Source organism: Pantherophis guttatus, chromosome 2 (assembly GCF_059756535.1).
Source record: "Pantherophis guttatus breed Tessera chromosome 2, ASM5975653v1, whole genome shotgun sequence".
Taxonomy (NCBI): domain Eukaryota; kingdom Metazoa; phylum Chordata; class Lepidosauria; order Squamata; family Colubridae; genus Pantherophis; species Pantherophis guttatus.
Window position 1 is genome coordinate 250,603,483 of NC_142064.1, and position 21,819 is coordinate 250,625,301.

Here is a 21,819-nt window from a genome sequence, read left to right on the forward strand (position 1 = left end):
ACGCTGGTTTCTAACAAGGGTTAGAATGCAGTATTGCAGGATAAATCTCCTGACTGCCGATTGCCAGCAGTTCGGCAGTTCGATTCTCACCAGCTCAAGGCTAACTCAGCCTTCCATCCTTCCGAGGTCAGTAAAATGAGGACCCAGACTGTTGGGGGCCATAGGCTGGCTCTGTAAACTGCTCAGAGAAGGTTGTAAAAAGCACTGCGAAGCGGTATATAAGTCTAAGTGCTATTGCTATTGCTATTCCTCCTCCTCCTCGTTGTTGTTGTTGTTAGTTGCAAAGTTGTGTTCGATCCATCACGACCCCATGGACAACTTTTCTCCAGGCCTTCCTGTCTTCTACCATCCCCGGAGACCTTTAAGCTCACGCCGACTGCTTCAGTGACTCCATCCAGCCACCTCGTTCTCTGCCGTCCCCTTCTTCTTTAGCCCTCAATCGTTCCCAGCATTAGGCTCTTCTCCAGTGAGTCCTTCCTTCTCATTAGGTGGCCACAGTATTCCTCCTCCTATTTTCCCCAAAACAACAACCCTGTGGGGTGAGTTCGGCTATTTTTCTGGACCAGGAGATATATTCAGCTATAGAGAAACCTATTAGGGGTTTCCCTCAGAAAAAAAAAAAAAACAGGGCTAGGAGAATGAATGAATGAATGAATGAATGAATGAATGATTGAATGAATGAATGAATGAATATACAAGAACACTAAAAATTAAGCACAATGTAATATAGGTAGTCCTCAACCTACGACCACAATTGGGATCAGAATTTCCATTGCTAAGTAAGGCAGTTGTCAAGCAAGTTGTGTCCGATCTTACGACTTTTCTCCCAAGACGAGAGCTCCTTCAGAGCTCTTCCCCCCCCATTACTGTCTGTGGGGAGACAAAGAGGGAATATCAGACTGAAGAAAGCAGTCTTGCAGTGTCATGCTTTAATCCCAGTCTCTTTTCTGCATGCAATGCAATACTACATGCATGCCTCAGAGTGAGAGCAGAATTTGCACTGTCACACTGCAATGTTGTGACGGAAACAGGGAGATAGTATGGATACCACTGCCCAGGTTTCAACTAAGCCACAATTGGAAAATTTACAACTCATGCTGTGCATCTGGGCTTTTCAGTGGCATGCTGGGTGGTATTGAATGCAGGTAGTCCACGACTTATGACCACAATTGACCCAAATTTCTGTTTGCTAAGTGAGACGTTTGTTAATGCCATGGTGGCACAATGGTTAGAATGCAATTCCGCAGGCTAATTCTGCTGACAGCCGGCTGACAGCAGTTCGATCCTGACCGGCTCAAGGTTGACTCAGCCTTCCATCCTCCCGAAGTGGGTAAAATGAGGACCCAGATTGTTGGGGGCAATAGGCTGACTCTGTAAAACCGTTTAGAGAGGGCTGTAAAGCACTATGAAGCAGTATATACTGTATTTTTTAGAGTATAAGATGCACTTTTTCCCCCCAAAAAAGAGGTTGAAAATCTGTGTGCGTCTTATACTCTGAATGTAGCCTTGCCCAGCTTCTCAAACGGAGGTTTCAGAGGCTGAAAAAAGCATCAGAAAAGAAGCTTCAGAAAAAAGCCCCCAAACAGAGCTTCAGAGGCTTTTTTTCTGAAGCTCTGTTTCGGAGGCTTTCAGAGGCAGGAAGTTTTTTCTGAAATGGAGGTTCAGAAGTTTCAGAGGCAGGAAAAAAAGCAAAAAAAAAAAAAAAAAAAAAAGCAAGGCACAGAGCTCACAACCAAGGAACCTGTTGCAGAGGGAACAGCTGATTCGGGGTATTCCGGGAGGCCGATCCACCTGCCAATCAGCTTTTTTCTTATTTTCCTCCCCAAAAACTAAGGTGCGTCTTATACTCCGATGCGTCTTATATTCCGAAAAATACAGTAAGTCTAAATGCAATTGCTATTGCTAAGTGAGTTTTGTACCATTTTACGACCTTTCTTGTCACATCGTTATATGAATCATTGCCAGTTATTAAGTTAGTTGTTAAGTGAATCTAGCTTCCCCATTGACTTCGCTTGTTAGAAGGTTGCAAAAAGTGGTCATACGATTCTAGGACATGGGAACCAGTTGCCAAACATCCATATTTTGCTTCTCTGACCATGGGGATGTTACAATGATCGTAAAGGTGAAAAACAATCATAAGCAGGGGTGGGTTCTAAAATTTTTTACTACCGGTTCTGTGGGCGTGGCTTGATGGTCATGTGACAATTCTTTAGGATTTAGCAGAGATACTGGTCTACCAGGCTTTTAACTGCTTGCAGAGCTGTACCGGTCTACCCATTTATTTTTGCAGGCACTGGTCTACTCATGTATTTTTGCAGGCACTGATCTACCCATTTATTTTTGCAGGCACTGGTCTACTTATGTATTTTTGCAGGCACCGGTCTACTCATGTATTTTTGCAGGCACCGGTCTACTCATGTATTTTTGCAGGCACTAGTCTACCCATTTATTTTTGCAGGCACTGGTCTACTCATGTATTTTTGCAGGCACCGGTCTACTCATGTATTTTTGCAGGCACTAGTCTACCCATTTATTTTTGCAGGCACCACTCTATTCATTTGCTTTTGGAGGCACCGGTCTACCACCAAACTGCCTTTTACCACTGATCAGCTGTAGGGTGGCCCTTTGAAGCCCTGCAGCAAGCATTTAAACAGTTTTTCCTTATAGCCCAGCAGCTGGGACTCAGGAGGCAGCAATAGATTGGGGGTGGGGCCAAATAAAAGGTAAGAATAACGCAGGAAGTGGGTGGGTGGGGTGGGGGGGCAGAACCAGTTCGGTGACATCATATCGTCACCGCTACCAGCTCGGTGGAACCGGGAGGAACTGGGAGGAACCCACCATTGATTATAAGTCACTTTTTCCAGTGCCGTTGTAACTTCAAATGATCACTACGCAAATGGTTGTAAGTTGAGGACTATAGCTGTAATTTCCCATCTATCACATGCAAATAGCAACTTCTGGAGACGTTCTGAGGGTCAAATTCATGACCCTTAAGAACTCCTAGCTGGAAGACAAACCCGACTAGGTTCGTAAAGCATAAGAACACACTTAAGCAAAGCTCATTATGCCTTAGCATGATGTGTGAATACAAAACTGTGATTCAGAGATCTCCAGATGGGACCGGTCAGCATGGCTAATAGGATGAAGACAAGCACATGTGAAGAGCTCCGGCTTGGCAAAAACCATGGCTATTATTTAGCAGGAAATCTTTTTCACGAGGAAACAACAAACACATTTCATTGTGAGTACGATCTGGCAGCGGCTGACATGTATTAAAATAGGCTGCTTACCCTTTACTTCCCAATTAGATGCTGAAAAATAAATCTTCCTCTTCCTCCTGCTGTCCAGATGCTTTTTTTCCTCTCTTAGAAGTGAAAGAAACAGGCTGTCCTATGAATAACTTTCTGCTATTAAAACGAATAGCATGGTTCTACCTCTTGCGTGCTGCAGACTAAACAATCCCGAAATTCTAATTTCTACTTTATATAGACACCCACTCGGATGCTTTTGATCACGTTTTCTTGACCTCTCGTTTTCTAAACTCGGCTTTTGGCTCTGGCAGCTCTCTCCTGCTTTGGTCATGTTTCCACAATACCAACAGAGAGAAGCCTTAGATAGCACAAAAGCATACAGCAGCCTTTTTAGGCCACACGTATCATGATTTATTCCAACCATCAGGCTCACTATAGCAATGAAAATTTTAAAAAATGACTCGATTTTGGATCCCTTCCATCCACTGCTGTACATCAGGTCATTGCTGAATACATGTAGTCCTCGGCTCACAAACACAACTGAGCCAAAAGAATTTCCATTGCTAAGCAAGTCAGTTGTTAAGTGAGTTTTGCCCCCTTTTACGACCCTTCTTTCCAAGTTGTTAAGCAAATTTCTGCAGTTGTTAAGTGAATCATGCGGTCATTAAGCAAATCTGGCTTTCCCCATTGACTTTGCTTGACAGAATCTGGTTGGGAAAGTTACTCTTGGTGATCACACAAAAACCCAGAACAGTACAACTGTCACAAATACGTGCCCCTGAATTTAGATTATGTGATCATGAGGCTGCTGCAATGGTCATAAGTATGTGAAAACTGATCGTAAGTCACTTTTTTTCAGCACCACTGTAGTTAGTAAATGAATGGTTGTTAAGTTGAAAACTACCTGTAGAATATCTAAGTTAAAAGGATCCAAAATGAAATCTGATTGTATTTCAACCTTTATTTGCCACCATAAGCTTTAGTAAAATACATGTAACTCTACAGCAATCATATCAGTTCAATATATCTCCTTTAATATTAACAGCACTATTTGTCAGGATGTGCTTTTATATCTTCCATGCGGTCATTGCAAACAACGCAACTTAAATGAAATCTGTTTGAGGTCACACAACATGCCTAACCAGGACCTAATTGCTACTTAATCAGATAGGGACCAACTTAATCACAGATCCTTAATGCTGGATCTGATAAGCACAGTCCTGTAAATCACACACACACACACACACATCGCACTTCCACTAGTCCTGCCTGGCATCCCATGAGCCATGCCATCAGGAATGTATTACATCAGGTGCAGGGGTGGATTCTACTTACCTTTACTACCAGTTCACAATGGGATCGCACACCCGCGCTCGTTTCACGCATGCGCAGATTGCTGATGACGACATCTGGGGCGGTGGGCGGGGCCTCCCACCAGTTTTACTACCAGTTCTTGCTAACTGGTCCGAACCGGGGGCAACCCACCACTGATCAGGTGTGTCTAGCAGGCCATTGGCTATTCAGGCACACCTGGACATGATTTGGGCACTGCAATTAATCAGCCTTTGGGAGGGATACATATTCTACACGGTGGTAGGCTTCAAAATTTTTTACTTCTAGTTCTGTGGGTGTGGCTTGGTGGGCGTGGCTTGGTGGGCATGGCAGGGGAAGGATACTGCAAAATCTCCATTCCCACCCTGCTCCAGGAGAAGGATACTGCAAAATCTCCATTCCCTCCCCACTCCAGGGGAAGGTTACTGCAAAATCCCCATTTCCTCCCAATCAACTGAGCCTCGGGAGGCAGAGAATAGATGGGAGCAGAGCCAGTCAGAATTTTTACTACCGGTTCACCGAACTACTCAAAATTTCTGCTACCGGTTCTCCAGAACTGGTCAGAACCTGCTGAAACCCACCTCTGATTCTGTGGCTGCCCGGCCTTGGCATCCATACTCCTTTGAGCCACACTGGTTCTTTCCTTCATGAACTCAAGTCAACAGGTAGGTTTGGCAAAAAAAAAGAGAGGAGCTGTCCCAAAATCTCTCTGAAAAATTCTGAAGGTGGACTAGAACTTGGCTCTTCCAAGTGCCAGTCCAAGATCTTAACCATTACATTTCACTGGCAGTGACATGTCTAGTTTTGCCCTTGGCCAAGTTACTTTATAAAGAACCAAGGCAGAAATAACTATTTCAGCAAAGGCTGTGGCCTGTGTTAGCTTGGCCATTATAACGATTAAATGCAGATGCATCCTGTCCAGCTTCCTACTCTTCTCTTTACGGAAGTAGGAAAAGACCTAATCAACAGTTGCTTCCATGTCTGTGCAACTGTAATATACCTCTACTGTTTGCTTAGACCAATTGTCTATGCTGGATTCAAGATGTTGAAATGCAGTGGCAGACAGGGTTTCCTGCTTTTTAAACAGATATTTCTGTTCTGTTTTCTGTTTTCCTTCCTAGAAGAACAAAAGTCTAGGCTGCCAGACAATTTACTAATATTGCTTTTTAAAATAAAAACCATTTTATTTTACAAATTAAACATAATTACTTTATATAGCAAATTGTTACAATTAAAATCTGTAAAGTGTATTATATTTACGGGATGCGGGCTGGGGAATTCTGGGAGTTGGTCCACACGTCTTAAAATTGCCAAGTTTAGGGGAAAAACTGATTTATACAATAGCATCTGGCACAAAGTCTTCCTGCAGCAAACGAAGAGGAAGAGGAAGAGGAGGTGGAGAAGAAAGACACTCAGACCTGTGTCATTCATCCCCTTGGTTTTTATTCTCTATTTAAGTCTCATTGATTTTAACTATTTTTATATTTATCTTTTTATCATTTTGTAAATCGTCTGGAGTCGCTTAAACAGTGAGATGGGTGGCATATAAATTTATTAAATAAATGAATTAGGGTAGTTTGCATTGTGCAGATGCTGCCATCACCTATATATTTCAGCATTGCCCTTTGTTATTTGAAGGACTTTCTTTTCCCAATTATATATATCCAACTCACCAGAGCAGGGAGGCAGGGAATATTGTGAGTCTCCTCCAGTGGTGAAAATCCAAAGTTTTTTATTACCGGTTCTGTGGGCATGGCAGGGGAAGTATACTGCAAAATCTTCATTCCCACCCCACTCCAGGGGAAGTATACTGCAAAATCCCCATTCCCTCCCCACTCCTGGGGGAAAGATATTGCAAAATCTCCATTCCCACCATCACTGTGGGACCGCAGGATGTCCTTGCGAGCTCCATTTTCACTGACAGAGGATTGCAGGAGGCCGTTGCAGCCGAAAATGGAGCTCAGGAGCCCTTTTTCGCTGGCAGAGCGCTTAGGCCACCACAGACGCCCCTGACACGAGTGATGTCGAGCTGGCCACGCCTCCCTGGCCACAGTCAAACACAACCCTGATATGGCCCTCAATGAAATCGAGTTTGACAACCCCTGGACTAGAAGATCTCCAAGATCCTTTCCAGCCCTATGATTCTATACCGCATTATGAATACTAAATTAGTTCATTGTAGATCATGAGAAGCATTGAACTGCCTCATCAGCAATAACGTAACATTCAACTTAACTTCATCCACAAAAAAGGGTCCCAGCAATACCACCAAATAATTTTCCCTTTCGCAGCACCTTCCATGCAAAAACAAAAGAAAAACTAGTACCTGCCTGCTATAGGTGAGATCTATGCACAGAGAAGGGTGGAACGACCACTGGTAAACCGGTTAGAGTGAAAGGCAGAAATCTGTGGAACACCTGTGGTTCAGGCAACCTTGGGGGGAAAAAGGGAAAGTGAATTTAAAGTTTTCCTAGAGGTAATGAGAATATGAGAGAAAGAAGAGAAACTACCTAGAACGAAGGAGAAATTTCCTGACAGAACAACTGATCAGTGGAACAACTTGCCTCCAGAAATTTTGAATGCTCCAATACTGGAAGTTTTTCAGAAGAGATTGGACAACCAATTGTCTGAAATGGTATAGGGTTTCCTGCCTGGCCAGAGGGTTGGACTAGAAGACCTCCAAGGTCCCTTCCAGCTCTGTTATTCTGATATACATTAAACATCCTGGTAGATAAAATGGCATAACCCAAAACATGTATTATTTTGTTTTATGTACACTGAGAACATATACACCAAGACAAATTCCTTGTGTGTCCAATCACATTTGGCCAATAAAAAAATTCTGTTCTGTTCTATTCTATTCTATTCTATTCTATTCTATTCTATTCTATTCTATTCTATTCTATTCGATTGGGGCCATCTTGCAACCCAAAAGCTAGATGGCCCCAATCTATAACTAGATGGGTAAGACCGTAAGCCACTGAATGAGCGGAGGATGGCCGCCCATGAGTGCGGCCATCTTGGCTGGAATCACAGCTTGTTTCATGACCAACTCCTTTTTCTTCTTCTATAGACAAAGTGGCAAGCAGATTTTTTTTTTTTTGAAATAATCTATGATTGTATGATTAGAATCAAAACCAGTTGAATTAGAAGAGTTCCTCTCATTTCCTTTCCACCCTTTTGGTTTTTTATTTGATTGATTTACTCTTTCCTGCTCCTATTTTCCTCACAACAGCATTGTGAGTTGGATTGTTCTGAACAGCAGATCAGTTACACACAGATCAGCATGTTGTGTGAACACAGTCACTCCCTGTCCATGGTGTTCAAAACAGCTGAACAGACAACCTTTTCTTCAAGTTAACCACTTACCCATCTGTGCTAGCAATCAAATGGGAAATAATTTTAAACCGTCATGTTTAAAATGTTTAAAGCCACCCTCATTTGTGATCTGGTTCAGGAGGGGTGTGTGGACCTGGTGGGTATTATGGAGACCTGGTTGGGCCAGGAGGGGGGGTTTCACCTCGTTGAGATGTGCCCACCGGGTTTCTACGCATTCCATCAGCCGAGGTCCCAGGGGAGGGGCGGGGGGTGGCGGTTCTTGTAAAGGAAGGACTTGTTCCGAGGGAGGCCACTGTACCTCAGATAGCTGGATGCGAGTCTCTCCTTGTGAAGTGGGGACATGGGAGGCAGTTGGGCTTGCTGATCACGTACCTGGCTCCCTGCCACGTGTCGGCAAGCTGCTCAACGTGATTGCCGAAGTGGCGGTGGAGACCCCTAGGCTTATGGTCATGGGGGACTTCAACTTGCCATCTGTCGGCAAGGCGTCTGAGGCGGCCGGGAGTTCATGGCTTCCATGACGGTCATGGACCTGACCCAATTAATCGATGGACCCACTCACACAGGAGGACACACTCTGGACTTGATTTTTGTCTCTGGTCAGTGGATGAATGATCTTGAGATAGGGGAGATAGTGATTGAGCCCTTGTCATGGTCAGATCATTCCCTTCTTAGGCTCGACTTTCTAACTGCCACACCGTGCCGCAGGGAGGCGGAACAGACAAGGTGGTTCTGCCCCAGGCGCCTGATGGATCCTGATAGGCTCCAGATGGAGCTTGGGCCATTTCCTGAGGCTCTGACCCACGGCTCGACTGAAGAGCTGGTGGCTGCCTGGGATATGGCGGCCGCCGGCGCTTTAGACCGAGTCGTGCCTTTGCGGCCTCTGACCCATCGCCAAGTTTACCTGGCTCCTTGGTTCTCCGAGGAGCTGAGGGAGATGAAGCGCCAGAAAAGATGCCTGGAGAGTGGTTGGAGGGCCAGCCGCTCCGAATCTGACCGAACACTGGTGAGGTCTCATATTAAGACCTACCTAGTGGCGATAAAAGCGGCAAAATGTAATTATTTTTCCACTCTTATCGCATCTGCAGATAACCGCCCAGCCGCCCTGTTTAGGGTGACCCGCTCCCTTCTCCACCTGGGAGCGCGGGAGGATCCCTTGCAGGGTCGGGCTGAGGATTTTGTCCAGTATCTGCATGATAAAATCACTCAGATTCAGGAAGGCTTGGTCTCTGACTGGGTAGGTACAGACCAGATAATGGAGGCAGGTCTTGAGAATGTCATTTGGGAGGAGTTCGACCCTGTGGCTCCTGAGGATGTGGACAGGATCCTGGGACGGCTGAACGTGACCACATGTTTATTGGACCCATGTCCCTCCTGATTGGTGCTGGCCTCCCGGGAGGTTACATGAGGCTGGCTCCAGGGGATTTTTTTTTTTTTATTGAAAAAGTTTTCAAATACAAATTTTTCCCCCTTTTTTTCCCCCTCTCCCTCCCCCTCCCTAACCCCCCCTCCCCACCCATCCCCCCCTGTGACTTCTTCATAACAAAAAAAAACCTAATTCATAACAGATTACTTACTCCCTCCTCTAGATATTGACCTTTACTTACTAAAAATATTATTAATATTATAACATCCCCCTTTATCCATACATATCAGAAAAGAGAAAAGAAAGGGGAAAAAAAAGACATTATACTATGACATTATAAAATAACTTCTCCACTTTAAAACTATACGATAAGTCCTACTTTAACATTTAATCTTCTATATATATTACTATAACATTTCAAAGCGGCCTTCCCCATAAAATCTAGTTTAACATTTATTCCACTCTATCCATTTCCTCCACTCCCCTAAATATAACACTTAAAAATCCCTTTTCTTAGACTAATCAATCTACTAACTAGCTTATTCACCCACTATCATGCAAAATTGCCATACACAACATTTCTTAACATCTTTGATTCACTGCCCACACTACTTAAAAATATATGTCTATATTTTCCATTATATCTAAATAAAAAAAAAGAAAAGACAATGACTTTAAATTTATAATCCATATAGTATCTTCTTTGAGGTCTTTCCACTGGATTGGTAGAACCAACATCCATAATCGGGTAACATAGCTTACTGGTGCAACAGTTTATTCAGGATCTTCAATCATATCTGCCCCCATCAGTAGTAAATATCTTCTTATATGTATAAAAGTAAAAACAACCACCCGAGTGACATTATAATTATATTCCATATAGTAATAATTGTGGGTTTCATCAGGATTATTAATTCCCATCATCGTAGTGGGTAACAACCTGATCTTCTGCATGCCCCAGCATAATTCTCTTGCCTTGTGATTCAAGATAATATAATATGTTTATCAACACAAAAAGAAATTCCAAAATGGATAATTCAAATCCATCAGTTTAAGGCTCGTTTCACGTCCCCAGATTACGGCCATGCAGAGATCTGCCACAAGCCTCAGGATGATATTAACCAATACGTCGCCTCTTCTGTGTTTACACATAATCGTTCATATTTTAAAATCACTGGCTTCACTGTTGCCTGATTTAGAAATTTCTATTTTTATGCCACCTATTTCTTTTTTTCTTTTCTTTTTGTGGGTTTGGTTTCCATCCTGGTTCCCTTTCTACAAAATGTGTATCATCTGGTCGGTTTTTATTCTGCTTTGTAGATTGGTCTTGTTGGTTTTGCTTTTGTATCTCATGTTTCTTTTTTATCCCTTGTATATCCCCTAATTGGTTTCCATGCTTATCCTTGCCTTGATAAGTCATCACATTAAGATTAGATGCCTCTTCTCTCAAATTTGTAGATAGTCCAGCTGGGGTATCCAATAAATCCAAAGGCAATTCATCTGGTACAGTCTCTGTAATTCGATATTTTACCTTTATTTCCGGCTCCTTCTGCTTATCCTGTATTATACCTGAAGATGTTAAGTTCATTTTCAACCTATTTTGATAAAATTCTTCCGCTCTTTCAACAGTATTTAGCTGATGTCTTTCTCCTTGGTATCTAAATATAATACCAACTGGGGCGTCCCACCTGTATGAGATATTTCTCTTTTTTAACTCATTCACCAGAAAACCAAATTTCTTCCTTTCCATCAATATCTTAGGTGGGAGTTCCTTGTAAATCCAAATCTTTCTTCCATACAATTGCAAATTAGAATTGAAGGAATTTTGTACGATATTATTCCTAATTTCTTTATCTGTAAAATAAATCACCACATCTCTAGGCAATTGCCTTTGCTTGGCAATCCAGGAGTTGATTCGATAAACTCTGTCGATCCTACAAAACACTTCGTCAGGTTGAACCTTTAGAATCCCAGCTAGAAATTCAGAAGATATTTTCCTTAAATCATCTCTATTATTTTCCTGCAAACCTCTTAATCTTATCGCATATTCTGTGAAATTATATTGTACCATTAAAATCTCTTTTTCAATCTTCTGTTGCAGATTTTCTGCATTACCATACTTTTGATCAGCATCCATTTTAGGTTTTTCTTCTAAGCTATTATCCTGAGTGTTTGTCAAATCATTTTCAATTTTTTGAATTCTATTGTCCAATTTATCTTGAATTTCTTCCATTTTAGACTCTAGTACATTAGTATTTGTGTCCAACTGTATCATAAATCCTGTAAAACCATTAACCACTTTTGAGAATTTTTTCTCCAAAAAATCAAACTTAGATTTCACCAATTCTTTAATTTCCTGCTTAAATTTTTCAAATTGCTGATTCACAATCTCCTCCCTTCTTTCAATCTCCTCTATAAAAAATTCTATTATATTAAAATCAGGTTTCTGAGACTGAAGAATTAAGACTTGTTCCTTTAAGTTGTTGGTGGGGGGATCCCCCCCTCCTTCTTGTTTATCTGACTTTATGAGTCTCAGTGCCATGTTTCCACCCAGGCAGGCTTTGTTAAAAAAAAAGCAAGAAAAAAAAAAGGACTTCTTTCCAATCAACAACAATATCAGGTCTCCAAGGGAAAAAAAAGAGAAAAAGACACAGGAGCGAAGTTTTGTCTACAAATGTAGCCAGTGGTATTTATTCCGCTACATTGTAGTAATAGAAAACGGAAGGACTTTCCCTTTCAGCCTCTCCTCCAGCCGACACCATTTTAAAAGGCATTTTTTTTTCCCTCTTTCTTCTCCTCCTCTCTCTTAAGTAATTTTTTTTAAAAAATCAGTAAAATACTTGCGGTTCAGTATTACAGGTCCAGCTCACATTTTCTTTGAGTAGTCTGTTAAATTTGCAGGCTTGCTTTTGACGCCTGGCTCTGCATCAGCAGAGGTCTCCCAAAGCCCGGAGCGGCGGCTGGGGATACGGGGCATCTCATCCGCTCCGTCCCAAAAGTAAAGGAAAAACTTTTGGGACTCCGCAGAGAGTTCTACCCACCCCTGCCGGCTCTATCTCCGTTTCCTCATGGAAACGGAGTTTTTTCGAGCCGCCATTCCGTTGTGAAGGTGGCTCTAACAGGCGATGGAAGCTGACGATCCCAAAGGAACGTCTGGCAGCGACAAACAGCAACCCGGAAGTCCGCTCCAGGGGATTATTAACGCTTCTCTGAGTAAGGGTGTCTTGCCTTCCGCCTTGAAAGAGGCGGTGGTGAGGCCCCTCCTCAAGAAGGCCTCTCTGGATCCGGCTGTATTGGCTAATTACCGTCCAGTCTCCAATCTTCGCTTTGTGGCAAAGGTTGTTGAGAGTGTGGTGGTGCGACAGCTTCCGCAGTACCTGGATGAAGCTGTCTATCTAGATCCGCTCCAGTCCAGCTTCAGGCCTGGGCACAGCACGGAAACGGCATTGGTTGCATTGGTGGATGATCTCTGGAGGACTCGGGATAGGGGCTGCTCCTCTATCCTGGTCCTGTTAGATCTCTCAGCAGCTTTTGATACCATCGACCATGGTATCATGCTGCACCAGTTGGAGGGGTTAGGGGTGGGGGGCACCGTTTTACGGTGGTTCTCCTCCTATCTCAGCCAAATTATTTAATTCATTTTTATTCTATTTTAAATTTTTGTATTTATGTGTTTTATTCTGTGGCTGTTCACCGCCCTGAGTCCTTCGGAAGTAGGGCGGTATAGAAATCTAATAAAATAAATAAATAAGAGCCTTGGTAGTATAGTGGTCTAAAGCACCCTGTTATTAAGACCAGCTGCCTGCAATTACTGCAGGTTCGAATCTCGCCAGGCTCAAGGTTGACTCAGCCTTCCATCCTTTCTAAGGTAGGTGAATTGAGGACCCAGTTGTGGGGGCAATAAGCTGACTTTGTATAAATATACAAAAGGATGAAGGCTATTGCTTAGCGCATTGTAAGCCGCCCTGAGTCTCCGGAGAAGGGCGGCATATAAATCAAATTAAAAATAAATAAATAAATAAATAAATAAATAAATAAATGAATAAATAAATAAATAAATATCTCTCTGACCGGTCGCAGTCAGTGTTGACAGGAGGGCAGAGGTCGACCCCGAGGCGCCTTGTTTGTGGGGTGCCGCAGGGATCGGTCCTCTCACCCCTCCTGTTCAACATTTATATGAAGCCGCTGGGCGAGATCATCTGCGGTTTTGGGGTGGAGTTCCATCAGTATGCTGACGACACTCAACTGTACATCTCTACCCTAGACCATCCCAATGATGCCCTTGAAGTGATGTCCCGGTGCCTAGAGGCCATGCGGGTCTGGATGGGGAGAAACAGGCTCCAACTCAACCCTTCCAAGACCGAGTGGCTGTGGCTTCCGGCGTCCTGATATAGCTAGCTGGTGCCATCGCTGGCTATTGGGGGTGAGTTACTGGCCCCCACGGAGAGGGCCTGCAACTTGGGTGTCCTCCTGGATGCACGGCTGTCTTTAGAAGAGCATATGACGGCCATGGCCAGGGGGGGGCTTTTTATCAGGTTCGCCTGATTTGCCAGTTGCGCCCCTTTCTGGATCAGGATTCCTTACACACGGTCACTCAGGCACTTGTCACTTCTCGTCTGGACTACTGTAATGCTCTCTACATGGGGCTCCCCTTGAGGGGCACCCGGAGGCTCCAACTGGTGCAGAATGCGGCCGCGTGGGGGATTATGGGAGCGATGGGGCGCTCCCATGTGACACCTCTCCTGCGCGAACTGCATTGGCTCCCGGTGGTCTTCTGGGTGCGCTTCAAGGTGTTGGTTACCACCTTTAAAGCGCTCCATGGCTTAGGGCCTAGGTACTTACGGGACCGCCTTCTGCCACCGGTAGCCTCCCATCGGCCAGTACACTCCCACAGAGAGGGGCTCCTCAGGGTGTCATCGGCCAGACAATGTCAGCTGGTGACCCCCAGGGGGAGGGCCTTCTCTGGGCAGCACCGGTCCTTTGGAACAACCTGCCCCCGGAGATACGTAGGATCCCAGATCTCCGTGTTTTTCGCCGTGCCCTTAAAACTTTATTATTTCATCAAGCTGGGCTGGCTTGACACCCGCCCCCCCTTAGATATTTTTAATTGTTAAATTGGTTTTAGTTGGGATAATTTTAAATTTTATTGGGCCAATATTAGTTAAGTCCTCGACATATAACAGTTTGTTTAGTGACCGTTCAAACGGCACTGAAAAAAGCGACATGACCTTTTTTTCACAGTTATGACCTTTCCAGCATTCGCATGATCATGTGATCAAAATTCAGACACTTGGCAACTGGGTCATATTTGTGACTGTGGCTGTGTCCCAAAGTCATGTGATCACTTTTCGCAACCTTCTGACAAGCAAAGCCAATGGGGAAGCCAGATTCACTTAACAATCGGGTTACTAACTTATCTACTGTGGTGGCGATTCACTTAATAACTGAGGCAAGAAAGGCCTAAAATGGGGCAGAATTCACTTAACAAATATCTCACTTAACAACAGAAATTCTAGGCTTCAACTGTGGTCGTAAGTTAAGGACTACCTGTATGGAGGAAGATGTAAATGAGGACTTCTTCCTGTTACTTATGGTCATCTCTGATGGGGGGTGTGGGGGGGGGAAGAACAAGGGAGGAAGCAATGACATTCCCTGTGTCTTAATATTATTGTGGACCTGATGTCATCATGGCTTGTACTGGATATCTACAGTGATTATCCATTTCCATTTTTTTCTCTTTTCACTGGCCACATTCCACCCATGGTTTGTTTAATCATAAAAATGTGCATGACTTTTTATTACCAAAATTGCAAACTCGAGGAGTCCTTGGTGTTCCCTGAACTTGATGGTTTTTATGCAGACGTTTCATTATCCAAACTAGGTTACATGCTAGCATTGATGATGTTACCTAGTTTGGGTAATGAAACATCTGCGTAAAAACAAACCAAGCTCAGAGAGCACCAAGAATCCCTCATTTCAACTTTGAGCTACAAATATTCTCCTTTATCATTTGCAAACTTGTGGAGAAGCAAGCTTATGATCAGTGAAATAGAGAAAAACTATCCTGAAATTGACAGTTACATCAATCCCTACTCTTAAGGATTACTCCTACTTTGCTTTTAGTTTTTCTGAAATATCTCACAGTTCTTCAATTTTTAGGATAAAGATATCCAATGTGGGGGATAGAAGTATCTTGGCTACCTGCTGACTTTTTCTCTAAAATAACATCACACAATGAACTGTTATTCAAATTATCTAAGGCAGTGGTCCCCAACCCCCGGTCCGCGGACCGGGGCCGGGCCATGGAGTACCTGGCACCGGGCCGCGCAGCGGCCGGGGGACATGAACGCTGCAGCGCAAAGGCTCCTGGGCCGTGCGCAAAAGCTCCTGGGCCGTGCGCAATGGGTCGTGCGCAAAAGCTCCTGGGCCGTGCCCCCACCCCTGCGCGCGCTCAGCGGGCCGCGGCGATAAAAAGGTTGGGGACCACTGATCTAAGGAATAAGAAAGGGACATGGTGGCTCAGCGATTAAGACGCTGAGCTTGTCGATCGAAAGGTCGGCAGTTCAGCAGTTCAAATCCCTAGTGCCGCGTAACAGGGTGATTACTTGTCCCAGTTTCTGCCAACCTAGCAGTTCAAAAGCACGTAAAAATGCAAGTAGAAAAAGAGGGACCACCTTTGGTGGGAAGGTAACAGCGTTCCGTGCGCCTTTGGCGTTTAGTCATGCCGGCCACATGACCACGGAGACATCTTCAGGCAGCGCTGGCTCTTCGGCTTTGAAACAGAGATGAGCACCGCCCCCTAGAGTCAGGAACGACTAGTACATATGTGCGAGGGGAACCTTTACCTTTACCTTTAAGGAATAAGAACAGTGGGGAGGGAATGGCACCCACTAGTTTTGTACTGGGTAGTGAGAAATCTCCATCCTGAAAGGATTTCTCAATAGGGAAGCTCAAACTGGATTTCCCAAAATAGAATAGACAGAAGCTAAAAGAGGTGGGAAAATCAAATTCTGAAGAACTGTTTAAGAGCGTGAAAACATTTGGTGGGCTTTTTAAAAGGAAGATGAGCAGACTCCATTGTGTTTCAAACCTTTGTCCCCTTTCATCCTGGGAGGAGAAAGCATCTCTTCCTACCCTGAATTCAGAAGAAAAAGCTTCCCTGGGGAAGGATCGGAGAAACAGGTTAAAATTGTTGTAGGGAATCATGGAGGTAGATGCAGACCAGGAGGTTTCTACTGACTTACATTAAATTAATGAGTGATGTTATTGTATCCTGTGTCTGATTATTTTGTCTATATTGTGCGTTTGTGTGTATTCCCGGAAGAGCAACTGCTGAATAGAGTCTGCAGGATTCATGACATTTTCCTTTTCCTTTCCCCCTATTGTCTTCGGCTCTCAATTAGTTCCTTACTTTGCTATAATTAAAATAAAAAGACTTGTACCTTCTTTCAGTTATCTCATTGTGAAAGGAAATTAGCTTCTTACACATCCTGGCTGTTTTGCTAAGCTACAAGAAGAGGAAGAAACCGTACGGTTTTCTTCTTTCTTTCTCCTGAATAAAAGTCTGGGTGGAAACTAATCCAGGAGAGACGCAACCTAGAACTAAGGAGAAATTTCCTGACGGCGAGAACAATTAACCAATGGAGCGACTTGCCTCCAGAAGTTGTGGGGGTTCCAACACTGAAAGTTTTAAAGAAGAGATTGGACAACCATTTAATCTGAAATGTGATAGGGCAGTGATGGCGAACCTTTTCGGCATCGAGTGCCCAAACCGGAACACGTGTGCATGTGTGTGCGCCAGAGCGCCAGGAACCCGAAGACCAGCTAGCCAGCACGCACATGCCTGTTTTTTGGCTGTTTTGAGCTGTTTTGGGGGGCATTTTTAGGGCATTTTCAGGCTGTTTCTTGTGCCGTTTTTGGCCCGCAAAACAGCCTGAAAACGGCCCCAAAAAACCGGCCTGAAAACGGTCTGGAAAACGGCCAGAAGATGGCCTGGAAAATAGCCGGATGGTGGCCTGGAAAATGGCCTGTTTTTTGGCCATTTTTCAGGCCATTTTCAGGCGCTCCTGTGCCCACGAAGACCAGCTGGCCAGCGCACATGTGCACGCCGGAAACCAGAAGGGCAGCTGGCGATGGTGCGCGTGCCCAAGAGAGGGCTCTGTGCGCCACCTCTGGCACCCATGCCATAGGTTCGCCATATTGGTGATAGAGTTTCCTGCTTGAGCAGGGGCTTGGACGAGAAGGCCTCCGAGGACCCTTAGAGTTGGAAGGTTATTCTGTTATATCCAACGAATTTCCCCAAGAAGATGTAACAGTAGGGATTGTGAGGAAGAACTCAGGAGCTCCACTAGAGGGAACCCAAGTGGATGAATCAACACACCCCTATGCATGCACATACAAGCACCCTCTCCATTACAGGCCTACAGATAGAGACCTACCATTATTTTCTTATCGAGTCAACACTTCTGACTAGTGCTTGGTTGATGAATGGTCTCAGACCAGTGGTGGGTTTCAAAAATTTTTACTACCGGTTCTGTGGGTGTGGCTTGATGGGCGTGGCAGGGGAAGGATACTGTAAAATCTCCATTCCCACCCCACTCCGGGGAAAGGATACTGCAAAATGTCCATTTCCTCCTGATCAACTGGGACTTGGAGGCAGAGAATAGATGGGGGTGAGGCCAGTCAGAATTTTTACTACCAGTTCTCCAAACCACTCAAAATTTCTGCTACCAGAACTGGTCATAACCTGTTGAAACCCACCTTTATCATTCCAAGTTACAATGGAACCCCCCCAAAAAGTACTTCCGGATTTGAAGTTCTGACAGCCCCTCCCTAATGGCCGCATGGTTGCATTTTGGGCACTGGCAACTGGCCCACCTTTATGGCCGTTGCAGCATCCTAATGTTCCTTGCTGGAAACTGGCGCTTACTTCCACTTTCTGCTAAAGAAGACCATTGCGGATAATAGGTTCGCTTAATGACCACAGATTTACTTAATGGCTGCTTGCAAAGAAAATTGTAAATCGGGTCAGTCATATGATGATGAGTTTAATGACTGCCATCCGTGACTTTAATTCTGGGCTCAATTACGGTCATAAGTTGAGAGCTAGTTGTGCATAGCATCTAGAGAACACATCAGGACTAATCACTGAGTGGAAACACTATTCTGGCCCAAGGACCTCACATTGATCCCACCCTGAATATTATTCAGAAAGACCTGCCCCACCTGCCCCAATCCCTGAATATTCATATCCCTAAATCTGGCCTTCCTTTGCTTCTGAGTAGCAATGCCATGCCTAATCTTCCCACGATTGTACTTACCATTGGGACTGCCTGGACTTCATTTCTCTTCTGAGTCAATGCAATTCACCCTGTAAAAACACAATAATAGGGAGAATGTAAAGGAAACGGCCTGTTTCTCTTATCATCAGCACTTGCCTATTGACCCAGCAGAAAAGACAGGTCCTCATTAAGGACAATCATATCTTAGTCACAACATAAGTTATTATGTTCACACAAGACACTAAGCCAGAGATCAGCAACCTGCGGCTCCGGAGTAACATGTGGCTCTTTGGGCCCTCTGCTGTGGCTCCCTGTCAGGTGATCCCACCACTGGCTGGCCCCGCCCCTCGCCCTCCCCTCCCAGTCATTCCTCGCCTGGCCTGAGAATGTAAGGGCGACGGTGAGGGATGAAAAGTGGCCAGGCCAGAGACAGAGAGATACAGAGAGAGAGGGAGGGGGGGAGAGGGAGAGAGGGGAGAGAGAGAGATGTCAAAAGGATTTTGTGGTTCCCGGTGTTTTTTAACAACTGGTTCTCTGCTTTAATGACCGGCTGGGTAGGTGTGGCTAGGGGGTCATGTGACTGGTGTAAGTGAGTGACATCGAGTTGGCCACACCCACCCAGGTTTTGTGGCTCCCTATGTTTTCTTTTCTGTGGGAAATGGGTCCAAATGGCTCTTTGAGTATTTAAGGTTGCAGACCCCTGCACTAAGCCATGGTTAACCAAACCTTGGCTTATTCCCTTTGTTTCTCTGGGTTTGTACAATACACAAAGCCACAAACTCGTATTAGCTTGCAACACACTGAGTTGCAAAAGTAGTTCGCATTTTAGCTTAAAATATCGGATGAATTCAGCCAAGGACTTTTTTTAAAAAGAAAAGAGAGGAAAAACTAATGGAAAAATGAATGAGAGACCAGGGAGACCTCCACCGTAATACATAGCCTTTTCTCAAACATGCTTCCTGAGAGCACAGGGAGAACTGATCTCATAGTAGGTCTTGCTGGGCAGCCTCTGAGGCCCGCTTGGAGTCTGCAATATTCTCCTCTTCTCATTAAAAGTAAGCACAGAACAGAGGTAGAAATGTTCCCTTGCTGCCTTGTACTGTATTGAGCAGGACAAGAAGCAATGGGTGGAAACTAATCAAGGAGAGAAGCAACCTAGAACTAAGGAGAAATTTCCTGACAGTTAGAACAATTAACCAGTGGAACAAGTTGCCTCCAGAAGTTGCGAATGCTCCAACACTGGAAGTTTTTAAGAAGAGATTGGACAACCATTTGTCTGAAGTGGTGTAAGGTTTCCTGCCTAAGCAGGGGGTTGGACTAGAAGACCTCCAAGGTCCCTTCCAACTCTGTCATTCTATTCTATTCTATTCTATTCTATTCTATTCTATTCTATTCTATTCTATTCTATTCTATTCTACTCTGTGGTGGGTTCCTCCCGGTTCCGCCGAGTCAGTAGTGGTGACGATATGATGTCACCGAACCGGTTCTGCCCCCCCGCCCCCCATGTTATTCTTATCTTTTATTTGGCCCCACCCCCAATCTATTGCTGCCTCCTGAGTCCCAGCTGATGGGCTATAAGGAAAAAAACTGTTTAAACTGTTGCCGCGGGGCTTTAAAGGGCCACCCTACAGCTGATCAGTGGTAAAAGGCAGTTTGGTGGTAGACCAGTGCCTCCAAAAACAAATGAGTAGACCGGTGCCTGCAAAAATAAATGGGTAGACCAGAGCCTGCAAAAATAAATGAGTAGACCAGTGCCTGCAAAAATAAATGAATAGACCAGTACAGATCTGCAAGCAGTTAAAAGCCTGGTAGAGCAGTATCTCTGCTAAAGCCTAAAGAATTGTCACATGACCATCAAGCCACGCCAACAAAATAAGCCACGCCCACAGAACCAGTAGTAAAAAATTTTAGAACCCACCCCTGACTCTACTCTACTCTACTCTACTCTACTCTATTCTACTTTACCCAAAAAAGGGGTGGGGCTTATTGTAACAGACAGAATATTACTTTTTTTTTTTAAAGTCATGATTGATTGGAAGCCACAATCAAGCATACGCACTCTCCAAATTCACAAGGAAGATATTGTGGACAAACATCAGATCACACCATGCCTTTTCTTATTTCATTACTAGCAATTGATAATATCTTTTAATATAATCCAGCTATCATTATGGTGCCCAAAGGTGTTTTTTTTCTAAAAAGCAACTGAACCTTCTTGGTGTTTTCTTTGAAAACGTTTCACTTCTCATCCCATTCGCTTCTTGGATGAGAAGCGAAACGTTTTCAAAGAAAAAATCAAGAAAGTCCATTTGCCTTTCGGGGAAAAAACACCTTTGGGACAACCAGGACCTGGATGATTGAGAATCTCCATAGACATATCAATATTGTGATACTGTATAAAACTGGTCCTGCTTACTTTTATTACAGGGCTATTTCATCTAAATCAGGGATGTCTCAACTTACAACCCTGATGCGACCCTTAATGAAATTGAGCTTGACACCCCTGATCTAAATAAAGGTAGTCCTCTACTTATGACCTGTGGCTTATCAACCATTCGAAATTACAACGGACCTGCCTTGGGGATACTTACAACTCGTTTTTGAAGTTCTAATGGCCACACACACCCTGTGTTCATATGACCACATTTTGAGGGGCTGAGCAACTGGCCTGCATTTAAGGCCATTTGATGTGCCCTGCAGTTCTGTGACCATGTTTTATGACATTTTTGCCCCCTCAAAATGGCATTTATTTCTGGGTTTGGGCAAAACTGGCCCATCATGAACAATTTGTTCGTTGAATGGCCCCAGAACTCACTTAACGACCACAAAAAAGATTGTAAAATCGGGTCCGTCACATGGGTGACCCACTTTATGACTGTCACAAAGTATGATACGAAGTACTAGGCAGGTTCATTATGGTTGTAAGTTGAGGACTACCTGTGTACCAGATGTCAGCAAATACTTTATCGCTTGGCCGCCATGTAGTAGTAGTTTAGTTTGTGGTTTTTGAAGTTCAGAAATTAGTTCTACTACATCAATCCCGAGATAGTTGAATGTGCCATAATATGTTATAAATCATTAGTAAGGAAATGGCTTGTAAGCTTCGAAGGGATGTAGCTGCTACTATGGTAAATGAAATGGTGCCCTAGATAGATCTTCATCTAAGGAGACAGAATGCTTTATAAAATTATGAACAGTGAGTTGATACATAAAATATTCAGGAAGGTAGGGAACAAAGAAAATGACTGAAACT

At 44.1% G+C, this 21,819-nt stretch overlaps 1 protein-coding gene across 3 annotated transcripts in view; it reads right to left on the minus strand.

The window, feature by feature from the left end:
• PLXNB1 (plexin B1) overlaps nucleotides 1-21,819 on the minus strand; it is a 200,432-nt gene that overhangs the window by 137,860 nt on the left and 40,753 nt on the right. The window contains exons 2-3 of one of the 3 annotated variants that reach the window (XM_060684242.2): nucleotides 18,606-18,655; nucleotides 6,914-7,016 (exon numbers count right to left, since the gene is read on the minus strand). Coding sequence is in view for 1 of the 3 variants with exons in the window: in XM_034431765.3 (XP_034287656.2) it covers nucleotides 18,606-18,628 (23 nt within the window). In the remaining 2 variants the exon portion in view is untranslated. Of the gene's footprint in view, nucleotides 1-6,909; nucleotides 7,017-18,605; nucleotides 18,656-21,819 lie in introns of all 3 variants that reach the window. The other 2 variants (XM_034431767.3, XM_034431765.3) reach the window with 2 other exon arrangements.